The 20,419-nt window shown below is 34.0% G+C and overlaps 1 protein-coding gene across 1 annotated transcript; it reads left to right on the top strand.

The window, feature by feature from the left end:
• Positions 1–149: 149 nt before the first annotated feature.
• LOC129233504 (orexin receptor type 2-like) lies at positions 150–19,962 on the top strand. The gene is made up of 2 exons (XM_054867521.1): positions 150–536; positions 19,564–19,962. The coding sequence occupies exons 1-2, from the start codon at positions 156–158 to the stop codon at positions 19,960–19,962; spliced, it is 780 nt and encodes a 259-aa protein (XP_054723496.1). The 5' UTR covers positions 150–155.
• Positions 19,963–20,419: the final 457 nt, after the last annotated feature.

Genomic DNA, 20,419 nt, shown 5'->3' with positions numbered 1-20,419 from the left:
AGCTTAGAGCTAAGGAGTATGCGTTTCTGTTGTTCTGAATAGACTGGTATTCATCAGTATTAAAATCAACCGTTTCCTTTTCTGCTTTAGGCCTTGTGATGCAAGCTTTTGACTTCTTCAGCAACACTTCTCACTTGCCCTTGGAAATCCTAGACATGGCTTACGACCCGACAGAAGACATTACCCTACCCAATGACACAGGCAACAACTCTTCCCCGTGCACCAATGACTATTGTGTTTCAGATGAGGACTATCTGGCAATGATCGAGGACTACATATTCCCCACCCCTTATGAGTGGATACTTATAACAATGCACTTGACGGTCTTCTTGGTGGGCCTGGTTGGAAATGCGTTGGTTTGTGTCTCTGTATATCGCAACCATAGTATGAGAACCGTCACCAATTATTTCATCGTTAACCTGGCTTTTGCTGATTTCTTGGTCATCCTTGTATGCTTACCACCGACGGTGCTTTGGGATGTGACAGAAACGTGGTTTTTTGGTAGCGTAACCTGTAAGCTTGTTCTATATTTACAAGTAAGCTTTGTTTTTTTCAACATTATTTTTCTTTAAAATATGTTTTCAAATGTAGTTATGATGATTACATATGATATTTTATAGTGTTATATTATTAACTAGTGGTACCGCACGGCTTTGCCCGTAATAGAAAATTAAAAGGTCATTTGATTCGCCTGGATATTTATAATTAATGGATGATGAATTTCTCGCCAATATCCTATGTTCACTTGCTCGTCTATGTTATGGTGATTTGCTCGTCCATGTAATGGTAATTTACTTGTCCATGTTATGATAATTTCCTCGGTGCAGAGGAATTTAAATCCACCAATGGCGTTAAAAATAAAATGATAGAAAAAGAACAAAATCGAATTCTCAAAAAATCGCTCTGAGGCGCACACCACCATTCTACAAACTAATTTTGTGAAAAAGTTCATGAAAATTGGTCGAACGGTCTGGGAGCTATGCGCGTCACAGAGATCCAGACATCTAGACAGAGGTCCAGACTTTCAGTTTTATTGTTATCAAAGATGATATGAGCCATCATAACAACTGGAAGAACTATGTAAGTATCGATGAAGAAGTTGTGCTTATTCTACAGCACGAAATTTAGTTTGAACAGAAGTGATTTTTAGATTAAGTTGAATGTTAATAAACTTTATATGGGGGAAAAGTGCACAGTTGATCACGGAAACTGTAAGCATTGCCTGTTAACTTTGCGTTACATTAAATATATTTTAGTATATTCAATTTTTTTTTAAAAACCTGCTAGAAGACTCAGTGCTGCCCTTTCCTTGAAATACATTTTCTACTCTTTATTTATTTAAAAAAAAAAAAAAAAAAAAAAACGTTGGCAACATTGTACACTGCTAATTGTATCAATCAGTAATTCTGAAGCAATGTTGGAAAGCTATTTTTTAAAGTGGATGAAAAATGATTTAGCTACATTTTTATATTTTATAAAACATTATAAATAATAGGCAAATGAAATGAAACAAAAAATTCCAGATTCCCAAATATATATTAACCTTTAAAAAGATGTATGCAAACAATTGTTAAAAAATCATTTCGTTTAATCAAAAACAGAGGCTGAATCTTTCAGTCAAGATGGAACTTATGCATGATGCGTGTTCAGACACATTACACACAAGAAAGCAACGAGTTTTAACTGTTCTATAAAAATGGCTATTAAACATTTTTTATGATTGAAATTATTACACATGGAGCAATTTAGGACCAACTTCTTTAAGTACAGCAAACTAATTTTATGATCAGTGAAAGTCATAATTTTTAATCGAAGTATGACATTTTTAGCAATAAAACCAGAATAACGTTAGCTTTTATTTTAGTCTTGATTACATCTTTATCATAGGCCCGCATTTATTTATCTTATATTGAAAATAAAGTTATATATAATTTACAACATCAAACTCATGTGTTTCTGTATTATGCCTACTACTTCAAGGGTGTCAAAATGTCTTTCAAACGATTTTTTTCTTCTCGTTTTGATGACTTATCGAACAAATAATTATTCGATACATTCTAAAATTTATTGGTATAAAAAAAAACAACATTTTAACATTTAAAAAAAGTAACACCACACACACACACAGATTATATATATATATATATATCTTCTTCAGTCTTAATTAATGCTAAAATCATTAATAGAGGGTTCTTTCTTTTATTCAAAAACCAAGTGGTTTAATAAAAATGAATACTTATTAGGTTAAAAAGAAGAATAAAATTGAAAAACATAAATGACTTTAAAATATTTTTTAGAAAGTTTGCATGCTCAATAAAAAAAGAAAAAAAAACATTAAAATAAATGAGCCAACAAAATTTTTTGAATTTTGTCATTCTAATCTCAAACAAGTCCCCCCAGCGGTGTGCCCAGTAAAATACTTTGTTTAACGGTTTTTTGTTCATAAATGAAATTTTATTTTAGTTTGTCTTTTAAATAGTAATTTATCTTTAGACAGTTTTTAAATTTTTTCTACAGTACCGTTATAGTTACGAAGTGACTTGTATTTAAATTTGTGTTTATTACTCTCATAGATTTCCCTTTCCTCGTACTACTGTATATCTTCTATTTGTTGTTGCGCTTGGAAGTAACATTTCTCCCGAGAGTGCAATTCCCTCTTCTCTCGCTAAGAATCTCTGATTTATGATTTTATTCAGCACGGAGCATTAGGGGATATTTAAGTTCGACATAATAAAGTATCAACAGTTTAAATATGTAACAGTAATACTATTTGTTTAGTTTCTTTAATTCGTGAAGTTATTTGCTGCTTCAAGAATACTCGGCTTCAAATCTGTTGAATTGCCCATCCAAAAGTAGAAGATTTTTTAAGTGCCTGAAGTGACTCAGGACCCGCTTGAGTTCCCACAGGTTAAAAAAAGAATATTTTCATGCATTACGGTTCTTTAAAAGGTTATCGTTTTAAAATTATGCAGCACAAAGTAAATTGTTTGCTATATGTAAATGGAAAATAAAAAGATTCTTCTTTAAGTGTTTTTCCTACTATGACTTAGATGAAAAAAAAGTTGATTATTTTATTGCAACACTAGTTGCGTTTCCCGGCGTTTAACGGTTTACCTAAAAGTTCGGTTTGTCAAGCATGTTCAACAATCATACTTCTAGAAAAGACAAAAAACAAGTGTAAAATGTCCCGTCCACGTGTAGAAAATAGCAGTTTCAAGACTCAAAATTTCCATTTCGACCACTTTGGATTTTTACCCCCTCTCCCGTCATGTGAACCCCTGAGTATCGAATTATTTCTGGGCCGAATTCGGCAAAGATCCGACGTTAACTGTGGATTTATAAAAGAAACATACACACCCACCCACATACACCCATTTTTATATAGATCGGTCGATAAGACCTGATTATTGAATAGGCCATCTAGATCGTGGCCTATGGCCCCCAAGTATCAAAAAAGGTTTTAGCCAATGACCAAAGTTCTAAAGGGTTGGCTGCAAAGAACACCTAAAAAAGCGTTTTGTCTAAGGCATCCTTTTTATATGATAATCGGGCCATGAACATAGCTACTGAGAATGAGTTTTTATTCATAAAAAAAAATTAATAATATTTTTGCTAGTAACCATAGGCGGTAATGTTGTTGCTGTGACTAATGAAAAGGGTAGCTGCAAAGCAGTAATCTAGTTGTTGACTCAACGGTGGTTGAATTATTTCGTTGATTGGTATACCCCCAGTTTCGCCCGCACAAAGTCCCCCCCCCCCCCGTTTTTTCATTTTCAATCATACCTTCAGATGTATTGAAGGGTTGAGGAACTTTTAAATGTCATCGAAACTGGGGGGTAAACTTGTTGATTACCTATACGCAGTACTAGCTCACATTTCAAATGTTAACCATAGACACTCAAGAGGTTTCCAACCAATGATTTTTTTTATCATAATAGGGCAGACTAACTAGTAAATTAACACTTAAAACCGAAATTTCCTTTCCAACATTTCATAGAACAAAGACATCTATATCGTTTGGCATAAGACAGCAGAAAATTTTTTAGTTGTGTATGTGTACGTTTATGAACGTTTAGTTATGTATGTATTTTTTTTTTTTTTTTTCAAAAAGGGAACTTTTATGGTTCTGCATCAGGTGTTTTTTTTTCATACGTACATACGGACGTCACGAGAAAAGTCGTTGTAATTAACTCGGGGAATATCAAAATGGATTCTTCGGGTTTTTATACGTTCTTAGGCACTTTTCCGCGTGTGGTCGGGTTGGAAAAAAACTCAATATTAATTCGGGGGTGAGCAAAATGGAAGTTAAGGGCGAATTTTGAGTGAACATTTTTTCACGAATACAGAACTTCCTTTTTTGTAAAAGGAAGTAAAAACGTGTTCGCTACAATCGTTCGCCAAGTAAGACAACTTTTTGTCTTGACTTCTGTGTTATCAAACGAAATTCGTTTCGTAGAGGAGAATGCATTTTAGCGTGACATTTCTCTTTTCAAAAGAAAATTTTGAACTTATATAAAATTGAATTTCTCATTCCTTCTGATGGGCTTGTGGATTCGAAAAAAAATTATTTAAGAAAGAAAAGAGTACACAAAATGCGATTTCCGGTTTCAGTTCAAAGATCTATTTTAGGAGAGTTGATGGTTTCGAAAAAAGACAGAGAAGCTGAAGGAATGATTACTTTTCACAGATAAACAAAACTCAATTTTAAAGAAATTCGCACAAGAAAACATTCTCTGGAAAGAGTCACAGCAAGTTCTTTTATTTAACGACAAAGCCAAACAATGATCAATACTTCTTCATTCTCATTTTATTTCACATTTTCTTTCGTTTTACATTTGTAAACATAAAAGTGAGAAAGGAAATTTGTGTAGGTGGATCGATACATAAGAAAACTTTTGACACAGTTCCAAGAATTTAAAAGAAAAGTTTCTTTATAAGAAATGCATTAGAAAGGACTCAATTGAAAAAATAAATAAATATAGAGGTGAAGTTTAATGCGTTAGTAAATAGAAATTGTTAAATGAAAAAAAAAAAACTTCAACTTCGCCGTTAAAGACCAAAATATTTATTTTTGCTTTGAAAGTAGTTCTTTTGTAGAGAAATTCTCTCTGCGTCCCCCAAAAAGGGAACTATTTACCAGATAGGAGAAAATAAAGCTTGAATAATGAAAAAAGATTTTTTTTAAACTTTGAGTTATGGTTTCACAAAACATTTTTTTAAAAATATAATTCAGATGTAATCGATTTTATATGTCATAGGAACAGATATTGATACCTGTAAATCCATTAATTTCAAAATAAATATTCTTAAAATCGTTTAATTATTTTTTTTTTGGGTGGGGTGTGTTTTTTGATAAAATTTAAGTTGTAATAAAATTGCAATGTTTGTACAAAGAAACGATTCGGTAACGAATATGTTTAATCACGGGGCTTTGGTAGTTTCATTCGTAATTCGCAACTCCAATAAACTATAGGGGGCGCTGCAGCCACTGTCTAATGGCGAATGAAAAATATAAAACAAACAAATGCCGTAACTTATAACTTGCTTTGACGCTTAGTGAATGACAGTAATTTTTCATCGTGTTTGTGGGAAGATTTCTTGGCTATTCTTCTGAAATTACATCACAACGCAAACAGTCTGAAGCCTGTAATTTGCCCCAAAGAAAACACGGGGACTGGAATGTTTTACCTTTTTCTTTAGTATTGTTGTTAATCACTGCAAGGTAGCGTATTCGAGCTCTGGAATTGCGAATTAGCTTCATTTGTTTGTTTCGGTAAATGCAGTACTGTCTGACCACGGATTGTATGGAAAGACAAACATCCGTTTTACAGCCGGAAATGGACAAATCTATTTTTTTTTTTTTTAAGTGTCAGCATTTGCAGAAGCAGAGTCTCATTCAAATGAGCGGAATACGCTCATCAACTTTTCCCCCTTATTCACATAGATTCGTCTTATCTGGACGTTTGAAAAATCCATGCAATCCGTGGTTGGACAGTATTAATTTGTAGAATTTTGAGACTATTAAATTCAAGGCTGAACTCAAGCCAGGTAAGAATTGGCAATTTTAACCAACATGCCAGTTCAGAATAAAGATGTTTAAGTCAAATAATACCAAAGATATGCCTTAACTTAGTTATTTATGACAATAATTAATCAGGAAAAAACGAGGCCATTTATTGCATTCAATTTATCAAAGAAACTTTTCTTCTATATTCTGTCAGAAAGTCAAGATTCTTCTCAAAAATCTTTACCTCCAGAATAAATAATCTATAATAATTTTTTTAGTACAGTTGACTTCCATTACTACGCTGCGCAATGTCTCCAGCTATTGTTTTTTCTTGCTTTCGTTAGATAAAAAATAAATAAATAAAAAGATAAAGCAATAATAAGTTCAAATATCTTCATTGAAGTGTCCCATAAAAAGATCGCGCATAATGGCATTACGATCCAATTAATAAAAATATGTTTGGAAAGAATTGATATCGAAACCAAGAATTGATTGTTAAGAGGAAAATTGATGTGATTTTCATTTACTTTCTCCTAAATTAAATGGAAGCGAAAATAATGTAATTCGGCATTCACACCAGCAGGTGCTAAATTGGTTTCCAAATTAAATTTCTTCCCGTCTTACGATGCTGAATTTTTCGTTAAAACCAATACTTTGCTAATGTGAGATCGCTAATTTCGGAGCCTGATTAGTAATGCCGAGAATAAGTTTGAAGCTTGGGGGTAAGTGGAAAAGAATGCGTTAATAGGATTCTGGGAAAAATAGAATGAGATATGTGTGGAGACAAACTTTGTTCAAAATAATTTACAATAAACTCTCTATTTGTGTGTGTATTAGAATCTTCATTTTTGTGACGTCGCGTCGTTTTGAAAATATATCGTAAACTTAAAACTAATGTTATACAATGTTGCTTTTTAATTCTTTTATCTTGCTCTTAATACTGCGAGCACTGGAAGAGCATGCCCAGTCGTACGCATGCTCATACTTATTTTATTCAATCCTTTACGATTCTTAACCACCGATTACAGTTGGTCAAAGATGGCAAAAAATAAGTCTTGAATATTTCCAATCTTTTTGTTGTGTATAGTGGGGAAACTGTTGCATCGATCTGTAAGCCATATCAAGTCAGGGTCAAATTTAGTTGCATGAGTCCAAAAGGCTGACCGGAAATCTGATACACCCTTTCTCCTCAGAAACTAAAGCAAATATTCCTTGAGTTTGAAAACCAATTTTAAGTTTTCATAAACAGTGTTCTTAAAATTAAAAAATCAAGCGGATAAAGAAGTTGACTTTTGATATTATTTCATTTACTTTTACATTTACTTATTGATGATGAGGTATTCAAGTATTCAGTTTAAAATTAAATACAGACGTTTCTTTTATGAAATGGATGAAAACATATATTACTTAAGAAAGTAATATTTGTTTTAATATATTTTATATTTTTGAAAAAGGAAAAGATATCATAGCGAAAAAGAATCTGCTAAATTGCTTTCAAAGGTATTAATGTTCCTATAATATAATATACCAAGCAGCTCGGTTATCACATCCAGAGACTGCAGTTTCTTTCTAATTAGAACTCATCAGTCTGGATTAGTGAATAACAGAGCTGGAGACCGATTTCATCTCTTTGAAGCTGAGAGTGTCAACAAACTGGTTGGTGAAGTAAATTTATCTAACCAGCAAATTCCCGCAGCATGGTGCAGTGCGACTAGTGAATTGAAGGCGAAGCTTGGGTATTTAGCAGTAAATTACCACTCCTAAGCCAGGACTAAGGCAGAACTTCACGCAATATACCAGACAGCCCGGTTATAACATCCAAGACTGCAGTTTTGTCCTTATTATGCTATGCAGTATTGGATGTGACAAGCGGGCTGTCTGCTACATTGCATGCTTTTAGCCCCTGCCTTAAACCTGGCTTAAGCGCAGTAACTTAAAATACCCAAGCTTTGCTTTCGATTTACGAGTCGAACCGTATCATTCTGCGGACACTCGCTGGTGAGGTAAAATTACTTTATCCACCAGTTTGTTGGCACGCTCAGCTTCAATGAGTAGACACCTGCCTGCGACTCGGTTATCCATCAAACCAGACCGATAAGTTAAGGCTGTCTGGTTTATTGCATGCAGTTGTGCCTTAGCCCCGGCTTAGGAGCTTTAACTTACTGCTAAAAACAAATAATGTGTTAAAGCAAAATTTTCACTCACCTAGAGCTTAGTTGTTGCATGCAGCTGCCTACTTGGTACTCCCGGCTAAGCAGCACATGTGTATAGTGTATACTTCGGTGTATAGTGTTCGAAAAATAAACCTGTGTAAGTCATGGTAAGAATAAGGCCCGTGTAATAAGCAATTACGCCACGATGTGATGCCACAAGAGGTCACTGTGATGCCCCAAAAAATTTTTTATTCGTCAAGTTTTGTGAACAATTCGAAATATTTGAATTCAATACGAGGGCAAATCAAAAAGTCTTTGCGCCTATTTTTTACCTGCCAAAAAAAGATACCTACAGGTATTTACAAATATACGCAGTAAACTATGTCACTAACACTATTTCTCCACATAGTCACCACACCGGTTCAGACATTTGTCCCATCGCGGGACTAAGTTAGAGATCCCCCTGTGGCAGAACTCTTCCGGCTGCCTGTGGAACCATGCACCTTTGGACCGCGTTCATAGCTTCTTCGTCACATTTGAATCTCTGTTCTGCCAGAAACTTCTTCAGTGGAGGGAATGTCACTAGGACAAGGTCTGAACTGTAGGTGCATTTCCCTGTGAATTGCTATGGGCTTTTGTCCCTTGCTCCGTACAAAATGAATAACACTTCGCTGCTCATAAGCAGTGGACGTCTGAAGAACAACCGTCATCTTAAATGACTGATAGCAGCTCCGCTCTTCCGAGCAAAAAGCAGATACGGCTGGTACGGTTCAAGGAACAGTCACTGTTGAGATGTATATGTTTGCTTTGTATTCACAGACGTATTTTGGCTTTAAAAAATTGGCGCAAAGACTTTTTGATTTGCCCTCGTATTTTAATTCTTCTTTAAAAAAATAGAATTATTTTATAGTAACACTTGATATTCCTTCGCATTAGTGCCTGAACATACAAGATATGTGTGCATCCTTGTATTTTATCATTCGATAAAATTCGAAATTTCAATCGGTAAATTGAGAATTTCTTCCCTTCCAAAAATTTTATTTCAAGGTACCTATGGAAATAGGAATTGATGCTTTCATTTCTCTTTCAGGAAGTTTTTAGATATTTCTTAGTATTTAAAGGAGCACATGTGCTTATCTACATTTTCAAATTGGATTAGTTACTTAAACATGTTATTAAAAGCAATACCGAACTGCGACTCAAATCAGTCATCGCATAGTAGTTTCAGTCTTTTATTCTCGATTCAAAAGCAATAAATAACTCAATCGAAAGACGATGAGAAGTAATCTTTCGAAGTTCCCAAGTAGTGCTTGAACAATACTATCTCTAGAATGGGCTTTGTATTAAAACGATTCAATTCCCTGGTTCGATTTTATTCCTATTTTCGTTTACTGGAAATTGGAAAACTCCCTTTCAATGTAGAGGATTGTCTTGGGCAAATGATCTGTTTTAGTTCCAATAATCAGTGACATTTATTATCAGTTTATACATTGTCAATTCTAGCCAATCCTCGCTAACTCAAACTATTTTGATATCTTTAACATTCAACAGAGATTTTCAAAATTTAGCTTACTTGCTCAATTACTTAACTATCTGAGAGAAAATATTAGTTCATTTAAAATAACTCTCACTCCTAAAATGTAGAAAATAGGCACATGACAATATTTTTTGGAGGTAGTGCGGTAGTGTATTTTTAAACGAGCTGATGTGTGCATCCCATGACTTCCTTTTACTCCAATTTAATGTCATTTTCCCATTATTGGCAATTTTAATATGATTCAATAGTTTACTCTCTAAATATCACCAACAATGACCTAATTAAAACCAGATTAAAAAAAAAAAATTGCCAAATTTGTCGCCAAGATGTCGACAAAACTTGGCGACCAAAAGACTGGCGATATATCGCCAAGTGTCCACCAAATTATAACACCACTTGAGTATCGAAATTATCAATGATTTCCCCCCAAAAAGGTGCAAAAGACCCCTTTAGAAACACCGGAATGCAACCAAAAGGGGAGATGCACATCTAGACCCCACTAGGAGTCTACGTACCAAATTTCAACATTATTGGACATACCGTTCTTGAGTTATGCGACATACAAACGCACATACATACGTACAAGTAGAAAACTCGTTGTAATTAGCTCGGGAATCGTCAAAATGGATCGCGTGTCTATACGTTCTTAGGCACTTATCCACATGTGGTCGAGTCGAAAAAACAACTCAACATTTTTCCGGAGGTGAACAAAATGGAAATTAAAGTCGGTTTTTGAGTGACATTTTTTTCGCGAATACGATACTTCTTTTTTTGTAAACGGAAGTAAAAAGTATTGACTCTCTCTCGTTTACGATTTTGTTTTTTCATCGTATCGAAAACACAACAGTCGTAATTAATCTCAAAGTAAAATATTCTGTTTTTGAAGAAATTCTGCATTTCTATATATAGGTATGCACTGTAAACAATTAAACTTAGTGAAATGTTTCTTTATTCGTTTCCGCTTTGTTACCGCGTAAGATGATTCGATGAGGGAACTGAAACATCCCTTTTCCATTTGATTGTAATTTCTCCTGAAACCTCGTTGTTCCAAGTTTTCTCCCTTAGCGGTTTTGTTTTTGGTATAAAAAATTTGTCTTCCAAACCATTCATGTATGCATTTTATAACGATTGTTTTAGAAAATCAAGTGTTCAGAAATGATCGTAATGTACAAAAATGTTCACGTTCCAAGATTTCTTTAAAAAATTCTTTTATTTATTCATAAGTAAGCAAACTATTCTTTCAAAGGCAAATAATTAAGGCAAGAAACGAATATCTTGTAAATGTTTAAAAAAGCCATAATGTCTTGATTTATAGATGAAAATCCATTTTAGAAATAGTAATGCATAATACGGTTTCATATAATGGCTACTTTTTCTTTTTTTCTCACCTTGTTCTGCTGGAAACATTTTAACATGGCCCGGCATTTTAAAATGTTTCCAGCAGGAAGGTACGTATCTGCAGAATGAATAGTAGGAAAACAACGAAAAACGCGGATAAATTTTTGTAAATACTACATAGCTTTTTCAAAGCTATCGGGATACAATTGCCCCCATGTGGCCCCCGTATATTATCGGTTTATTACTTTTTTCCCTTAAAAGTTCGAATCATTCTTGCATTTATAAAATATATCTTCTATTGGATGTTCTAAAAATAACGATCCATTTTCATGATCGGCTTGTTTAATGAAAAATTCGTGCATAGAAATAAAAACGAAAATACATAGGAATTTAATAAAGTTCAGCCTGTCAATCCTACATTTCAACGCACAAAGACCAACGTTCCGGCATTGAACGAAGCACATCCTGTAGTTATTCTGCTGACTTCTTCCTCAATCCCTGCACGCAGCTGATGTAGATTTGTGACTTCAACCTTGCACACAAAGGATTGTATGTAACCAAAAGAAAAAAAGTCAAGAAGTGTTAGATTAAGTGGGCTCGTTAGAGTGGAGGCTGTTTTCTGTACTTTCGCTCTGCTACAGTGGAATCATCTCTTCAAATGTTTTACCGCACAGTTTACAGGGAAATTAAGGCTACTGTTTTTACTAAGAAGAGCATTTTTTCAATCACTTGTGAAAAAAAATCAATGCAGTATTGTTTTCACTGAAATGGATCGATATCTTTGGAACATCTTATGTTTTATTTGAAAATGGAATTTCCGAGTTCATTTATCTTATTAGCATTATTTTTTTACTTGCGTTTCTCAATAACATCTGTAAGATGCTTCATTGTCCTTATTTGTTCCATAAAAGATTCTCGGCAGCCGATTCATCGATAGAATCATCTTTATAGTTTTCATCCATTTAAGGCAATCTTGATCTTTGTTAAGCTGTGGGATTTTTGTTCGGGTCCATTAGCAGATGCCGACAAAAGAAACAGCTATGTGTTATAACAGCATGCTTGGAGAGCTTAGGGGGGAAATTCTTTGTTTGTTTCTTTGGAGGATTTCCGATTTTTTCGCACTTACGGACAAATATTTTTTGGAAACAATAAACGCAAAGCCTTTATGTCAGAAAGAAATATTTTTATCTACTAAGTTTCATAGCATGCATGTTCTCTGTCCAGTCTTGCAAAAGTAAGAAGACGAGCTGCAACGTATATTGTTTGTTTATACGCTTGGATTATATCTGTACTAAGTTTTAAAAAATCCAGCAAAAATGGTAGCATATCTCAAAAAAGGATATTGGAGAAAATCTAGGTTTTGCGCAGTATTCTTTATATATTAACTAGGAGTACCCTCACGGCTCTGCTCGTGCTATAAAACTAAATAAAAAAACTCTTAGAGCAAGTGTAAATTTCTCTTTCCACTCCGAAATAAAAAGAAAGATCCTGTTTCGTTAGTTAAAATGTGCACATATAATTTTGTCTGAGCTCCAAACATAGTCCATAAAGTAATTTTAAGAAAAATCCTGATATAAAGATTACACCTGTCCGTCAAAATTCTCTCGAAAGAATTTTTTTTTCATTAATTTATTGGAATGATTTTGTAAACTATATCACTCACTACGCCTCATTCATTATGCGTTGGGGGCCTTCGTGGCTTTGTCGTAGAAACTTCGCTTCCAATGCCGGTAAACGTGGGTCCGATAACCTCGGATGCTCTGAGTGGTGTATTTCCTTTCTTTACGCTGAAAATCTTTTTCATGTCTATGTGTGAATAAATAAAAAAGTCCAAAATCTCGAGGCAATGGCCCTCGATCCTTCCATGGTTTTTAACCATGGATACGTAAACAACAACAGTAATGTCATATAAACTAAAGGCAACAATTTTTAATTTAATTAAAAATATCGTCTTCTTTATAGCAATGAATGGACTTTAAAAGCCACTCCACCGCAGTTATTCCGTCAAAACGCATAAACTTGAATTTTGTCAACCTAGTGCATGAAAAATTATTTAAATTACAGTTTTTTATTGTTACTTCTCTATCACGAAAGTATTCGTCAGTTAAAAGATTTAATTAAAATACACAATGTCACAAAAATATCCAAAACGTCCAAAAACTTGGTTCAGAAAAGTGTCATTTCATCACGGAGCAGAAAATAGCACAAACATTGAGGAAAAAAGAATAGAATTTTTTTTCTCTGTCTCGTTTTTCATATTTTAACAGTGAAGTGCAGAGAAAAAAGAAGACAGCTGAAATGAAAATAATTTCACTGTAATCGCTTAAACCTTTAAAAAAAAAAAAAAACTGTCTTTCCGTTACACATGAAATTGCTCTGAACTAAACGGCATTATTTTATCTATTGTAATTAAAATAGCAGGGTGTGGACATTTCCGTACGCTATGGATCGCTGTAAAAAAAAAATCCCAGCAAAACATAAATGTGAAAAGGAGCCAAGTTTGATCAAAGTGAGACCCTGGGTAGACGGTGTCACCGATAAAATAATTCAGATCTAAACGGGTACCAAGTCCCATAGCTGTTCCTCAGAAGTTGGATTGTAACGTGTTTTCCAATTCATTCAGAAAACAATTTTTTTTATTTTCTTTGATTCCGGATTTTAAACTTGCGGCAAGTTTTGGTCGTCAAAAAACAATTTTCAAAACATGTGCCCACTCCAATTATACAGTAACTTGCCAAGTTTAAATCCGGGATGAAAGAAAGTAAAAAAACGTTTTCAAAATAAATTGAAAGAACACCGGACAGTCCAATTTCCATGAGGAACTGCTATGGAACTTGTTATCCGTTGAGATCTGAATCTTGTCGGTTACACCGTCTACCTAGAACCTCATTTCGATCGAACTTGGCTACTTTTCACATTGATATTTAATTTGGATATCATTAAGTTTTGAAAGCTAAATCATAGTAATGTTCTTCTTTACAATTAAATGTAAAAGCGCGTACAAATACAACTTCCATCACCTCCTGCTGGCACTGGTTTCTTTTCATTAGTAATTTCGAAAATATTTCGATAACTGGGGGTTTGGCGCTGTCGTCAATTATGGGCTATAATCGTTTGCTTCTGTCACTATAAGCAAGGCCATGGCCGAAATACATTAGCTCTTGGTCTTTGGCGTCCACAAATTCGGCGATAATTGGGAAAATTGCTAAGTCTCCTAGTTTTCAAACTCTTCCCACAATTTCTACATTGTCCGGGGGAATTATCTCAACGTAGATCGTAAAATATGCAGAATTGGCGATAACATTTCCCCACTGCTTAATAATTCCGTGGCGCCAAGTTTGTGGACCTTTAAGAAATTAAAATGAAGCGAAGCTAAAAAACGTAACCATGGGAATGCAAAACATCAGCAATTTTAATGGAGATTGGATTTATTCGAACTTTATTTTTAACGGCTTGTAACTTTTTTTCCTTTGGAGATAGAAGGTTATTTTTTCGACCATAGGTAGAGATATTTCTGGAGTAAAAATGTCGCATTTTCCAACGGTGTCAAAAAGAAAACTGTGGGACGATTCCTTCACTTTTTATTGATAAATTTAATGAAGAAAGTATTGCCAAAATTTCAGCTAAGCCTAAAAACGTTCGAGCTAAAAACGCAAATTACTCCCATCATAATGAAGTTAGAGCATTGAAACAAATTGCTTAGAACGCAAAAAAATCTACCCTTTTCAACGATATAAAATATTAATACGTGCAAGTAATTTTTCATCCCTTTTAATAGCCAATAATAGGCAATTTACGTGAAATTTGGGCCTAAATTGAAATAAAAAAAGAACTATTTATCGGATTTTTTTGAACTATAGCCTATGTTACTCAGTAAGAAAGCACCTTTCATATTGTGAAAGAATTTTTCAAATAGGTGCAGGGGTTCCGAAGATTACCTCGAACATATAAACACACAAAAATCCGCCCTCTCTCTTTATAATATTAGTAAAGATAATAGCCAATAATAGGCAATTTACGTGAAATTTGGGCCTAAATTGAAATAAAAAAAGTATTTATCGGATTTTTTTTGAACTATAGCCTATGTTACTCAGTAAGAAAGCACCTTTCATATTGTGAAAGAATTTTTCAAATAGGTGCAGGGGTCCCGAAGATTACCTCGAACATATAAACACACAAAAATCCGCCCTCTCTCTTTATAATATTAGTAAAGATAGGTAAGCCGTTTTCTTTCGGTACCGATTTCTCCTCTGTTTGTGAACTGATTTCCTTCATTCTTTTTTTGTTCGGTAGCTATTGCCGAGTTTTAGTGTCTTCAATAAAAATTTTTGAAATCGAACGCTAATTAAAGGAGTTATTAATGAAAAACTCATTTTCGTCCTAAATGGCCCTTTCTACGCGAACGGATGGTGCAATTTCTTCGAATTTGATATGGTTGGAAAGGTCTTTAAAAAACACTCCTTACGAAAAAATTGTCAGGGCGCCCGAGGTTCAATAACCTAAATCCACTAGAAAAAAAGCTATAAGCGTTTTTTAGTCAGCGAAACTCAAAAATTTTAATTTTATCTCTTTTCCATTGTTGAAATTCATTGTTGGAAGCGTAAAACATTAAGTTTCAATTCATTTTTTAAACCGCTTTTTCTACACGAAAAATGCATTTTAATGCTTCGAGCTTGGTATGGTTGGAAAGCTCTTGAAAAATACTTCAAAAAACGTTTACCCCCCGTTTTACGGCTAAAAAACAGAAAACTGCTACGATGACTAAAACATGAGCTAGAAGCAATTAAAAGTTAGTGAAAATCCATTTTTATTTGCTTTTTCACGCGACATTCTCAGCGTGAAGAAATTGCTGGATAATATTGTGGTGTTGCCATTCCTCGCTTGAGCATAAAGAAATGAAATTCTTGCATTTCTTTTTGTTATTGAGGCTTTTTGGGTAACTACGGGCATTTAAAATATTTTCATTTTGATTATTTTTTCGCGATTTTAATATTTAAATAAATTATTTTCCGGAGTGAGGGACGACTTTCAGTTCCAACTCTCAATAATACCTACATTTGCTATCACCACAAACAGAGCTCAAGGTGAAACTTATGATTAAATTGGCGCATTATTACGACGTCCAGCTCTTTTGCATGGACAATTATATGTTGCCGTGAGTAGAGTTCGTTCCTTTGACTCTGTTGGAAATTTTATATTTAACGGCAAAGATCGTGCCTACTTTTACAAAGAATATTGTTTGTGCAGAAGTTTTATGTATTATGGGATTTTTGCTGCATCATTTCATTCAGAAAGACTTCCATTATTGTGAAATTGGCGAACTTTCAAGGGTGCCCATATAGGGGCAAAGAGGGGGGCTCAAGCCCCCCTCCCCTAGAGATTAGAACTTCCTTGCTTTTAGGACTTTTTTCTTAGGAAAAATGTAAAAACATTTCTTCTCCAGCCATTAACGAATAAGTTATTACATATGTCAAATTTTAATAACTCTAATATCTACTGAAATCGGTTTCTATAGGGAGAATATCCCGCTAAACCATCGGGAAAATATCTGAGCACCCCCTTAAAATTTTCATATGGCCGCCCATGTGAACTTTATCTATTTTGGTACCAATGCCGGGGTGAGAAATATTTTTCTTTTGGATTCGTAAAAAATAAGTAGAGAATGTCTATTTGCAAGAAACTGACTACGAATGAAGTCCCTCTTAAAGGTGGGGTTCATTAAATTGCAACCGTTCGTGACAGGGGGGGTGGAAAAGGAAATGAATGACAAGAGGGACATATACAATGGGGAGAATGGGACATCAAGATTTGTTTTGATAAGAACGTTTATGGGAAAAAAAGTGTGACATGTGACAAAGGGAAGAAGGCGTATGGTGAAGTGTGAAACTCTGCGACGAAGGGATGAGAGATAAAAAAATTTTGAAAAGTGCATTTGTCAGTTTTTGTAAGCCGTAACCGAACCGTAAACAAATCACAAAGACGATTTTTTTTAAATAAAATTGCACTGTTATTGCGACGTTCAGTGTTTTTGAATGGATAATTTTTAATGTAGCAAGTAGGATTCGTCCATTTGACTGTTTAAATTTTTATAATTCTTAAGTCAGAGGTCAAGGCAACTTACTTAATGATGTTAAACTTATTAAAAGAAGTGGTGTTCATGCAGAAGTTTTACATAAAATCCTAGTTTTTCAGGATCATTTCATCCGGGAAGATTTCGATAGTTGGGTAATTGGCGCTCTTTATCTACTGGCATCAAATTTTTGGCACCAATTGAAGCGCGAGAAATGTTTTTTATTTGCATATATAAACAAAGAGTAGGGAAATATGTATTCGATTACCACATACGGTTACCACAAAACAGGGCCTGTCCACGAATGAAGTCCCGCTTTAAGGTGGGGTTCACAAAATAGTAGGGGTTTGTTACAAGGGAGAGGAAATACATGACAAGAGGAGCATACAATGGGGAGAATGTGGCTTAACAAGCCTTTTTTTTAATAGGAACGTTTATGAAAAACAGCGTGACATGTGACAAAGGGAAGAGGAGGTATGGTGAAGTGTGACTCTTTGTGACAAAGGGGGGAGAGGATCGAAAATGTTGAAAAGTGTGACATGAGTTATGCACCGCCCTTAACCATAAACAAATCACAAAGACGACCCTTTTTAAAAATTGTTCTATTATTGCGACGCTTAGTGTTTTTGAATGGACAGTTATATGTTGCCACGAGTAGAGTTCGCTCATTTGATAGTTGGAAATTTATATTTCTAATGACGAAGAAGCAACTTACTCAATAATAGTAGACGTTTCATAAGTAATATTGTTCGCACAGAAGTTTTAAGTTTTACTTATAAACTGAGTTTTGATGCTTCATTTCATGCAGGAAGATTTCGAAAATTAGATAATTGGCGATTTTTATCTATTGGCGTCAAATTTTTTGTTTCCAATGCCAGCGCGAAAAATGATTTTCCTTTGTATATGTAAACAAAGAGTAGGGAAATATTTATTTGGATAGGGCACAAAGCAACATGGTATCTTACATATAATAAAATAAAATGTTTGATCAAAATAAAATTATTCAACTCCTACAATTTGACGACCACACCAATTGCTCAATGGAGTTGTTTCCTTCAGTCAAAAGTACTACTTTTAGTCACTGAAATAGATAGAATAAGCAAATAATAATAACAATAATAATAATAATAATAATAATAATGTTGAGACAGAAAAAAATTTATTTTCCCAACAGTTATTTTTTTTAAAACCTTTTTGAATGTCCGATTTTGGAAATAAATGCACTGTGCGCTAATGGTATCAGTGAGTCATTTCATCACTTTTGATGCCATGTGTAGAAGCGTAAAAAATGAATTTCAATCTGCGCACCAATTAAAATAGCTGTTAAAAAATATTATTTTTTTTTTCAAATTATTTAAAAAATGGTTAAAACTTTTGTTTTTAAGCATGCTTTTTCAAAAAAAAAAAAAACTTAAATTTCGGAAACGACCCCATTCCTGAAATATCCTCTTTCATCCATTTATTTTGAGATTAACAGATAAAAAGCAAAATTGGAATAAATTATTACTGTTTGGTATTGTATGTACGTATAAAAATTGTATGTTTCCAGTTATGCAGTAAACATGAGCAAGAGTAGAAATACAAATGTTGGAAATAGTTAAATTCATACAAGTTTTCTCAAATATTCATTTATGAATATGGTCGAATTTCGACTACTGGGCGAACACTAGTTACTTTTAATTGACTTATTTACAAATACTACAATATGCGTAAAACATTTTTGAGGCTTAGTTCACTGGTATATTTTGTAGTCGAAATTAATATTGTGTGGGTAAAATTTGATTTTTTTCTCTAAAGGGAGTGTTTCTCCTTCCACTACTGTTAGTCACTGAAATTGATTGAATAAGCAAATAATTTTATTTTCCAAATATTTCATTTTTAATTATTTTTTTAAAAATATCAGATTTTTAAACCAAGATGTTTCATCGTGTGACGTCACAAGTGAAGACAATCATCTTGGATCGGAGGGTGTTGTCTTTACTGGCAAAATATCGCCTTTTGGTGATTCTTCACTGCAAGCAACTATTAGCGGAATAAGAATTGTTTGTTAAATAAAATATTTATATTGGCGAAATTTAGCAATGTCCTGAAACTTTGTTCTGGTAACGCTAGGAACTTGTTCATTTGTGACGTCAGCAGCGAAAATGAAAAAGCGACTGAAAGTCTTTTCAGATTATTTTTTAATAGAGAAAATAAGTCAAAATTAAGAAAAAAAAAAAAAAAAAAACTATGTTGACACCAAATAGTTTGGAGTATTTGATGGTTTTAAAAACAGCTGAAGAGGGAAATGGGAACCTTATCATCTATGTAATCGTTTTGGAGTTGCAATGATTTGTTAAATTTGAATAAGCACCTAAGTAGGTAAATTTGATTTTATGATTCCATAAAAAAAAATGCTAGAAGTTGAATTATTGAATAAATATGGTATGATTCTTACATTGCCTCTAAATTTTCCCAGAGTGTCTCCGTCAGCGTATCTGTCTTGACTCTCACGTTCATATCTGTCGACCGTTGGTACGCCATCTGCCATCCTCTCAGCTTCAAGAGTACCGCAGCCAGAGCGAAAACATCCATCCTCATCATCTGGTTACTGTCCACCATCGTCGTTCTACCGGAGGTGGTTGTACTGGACACCAAGAAGCACACTTTACCACTGGAAACAGCCTACTTGACAGACTGTACGTACACCTGGAGCGAGAACAGCACTCGGATATACCAACTGTTCCTCGTCCTCTTCCTGTATGTGTTTCCTTTCCTGCTGATGGCTGTTGCTTACTATCAGATTGCGCGTGTTTTGTGGAATAAGAACATACCAGGATCTTCAGAAACAAATCACCACCCAGCTCGAACAGGTTAATAATTTTTTTTAATTGCTGTAAAATATTTAAAATATGATTAATGCATTTTTGAAACTAAATATAAAAATATATAAGCTAAACCGGAATTAAATTTAAAAAATATATATATTTGTTTTAATATAAAGACTATTTCTAAAAGTTTGGTTTTGTGCTAAAAAGTATGCAATAAAAAAAGTATATGACTTCCTGATTACCTATAAGGTAGACCGATGCACGTTTATGCAGTGCCCTTTTTTCAAAACGAATTATAACTGGAAAGTCAGCAGTCATAACATATTAATGCTGCTCCCTAGCAAATATCCTCACTAGATTTGAGCAACAGTCGAGTTTCTGTCTTACATGCAGGAAGAATAATCTGTTTTCTGCCAAGTCGAGTACATTTTGAGTTGAACGTTTTGAAGCTTATTGTGAATGAAAAAATACTTAGTTAAGAAAGAACAAATATATGAAAATTAG

Source organism: Uloborus diversus, unplaced genomic scaffold (genome assembly GCF_026930045.1).
Source record: "Uloborus diversus isolate 005 unplaced genomic scaffold, Udiv.v.3.1 scaffold_472, whole genome shotgun sequence".
Taxonomy (NCBI): Eukaryota; Metazoa; Arthropoda; class Arachnida; order Araneae; family Uloboridae; genus Uloborus; species Uloborus diversus.
This window is presented reverse-complemented; position numbering and strand designations above follow the sequence as displayed.

Excerpts from the sequence above, each read along its gene's own strand:
- LOC129233504 (XM_054867521.1), top strand. The coding sequence starts at position 156 with ATGGCTTACGACCCGACAGAAGACATTACCCTACCCAATGACACAGGC. Across the intron at positions 537-19,563 it reads AGCTTGTTCTATATTTACAA|AGTGTCTCCGTCAGCGTATC; the intron begins GTAAGCTTTGTT and ends AAATTTTCCCAG.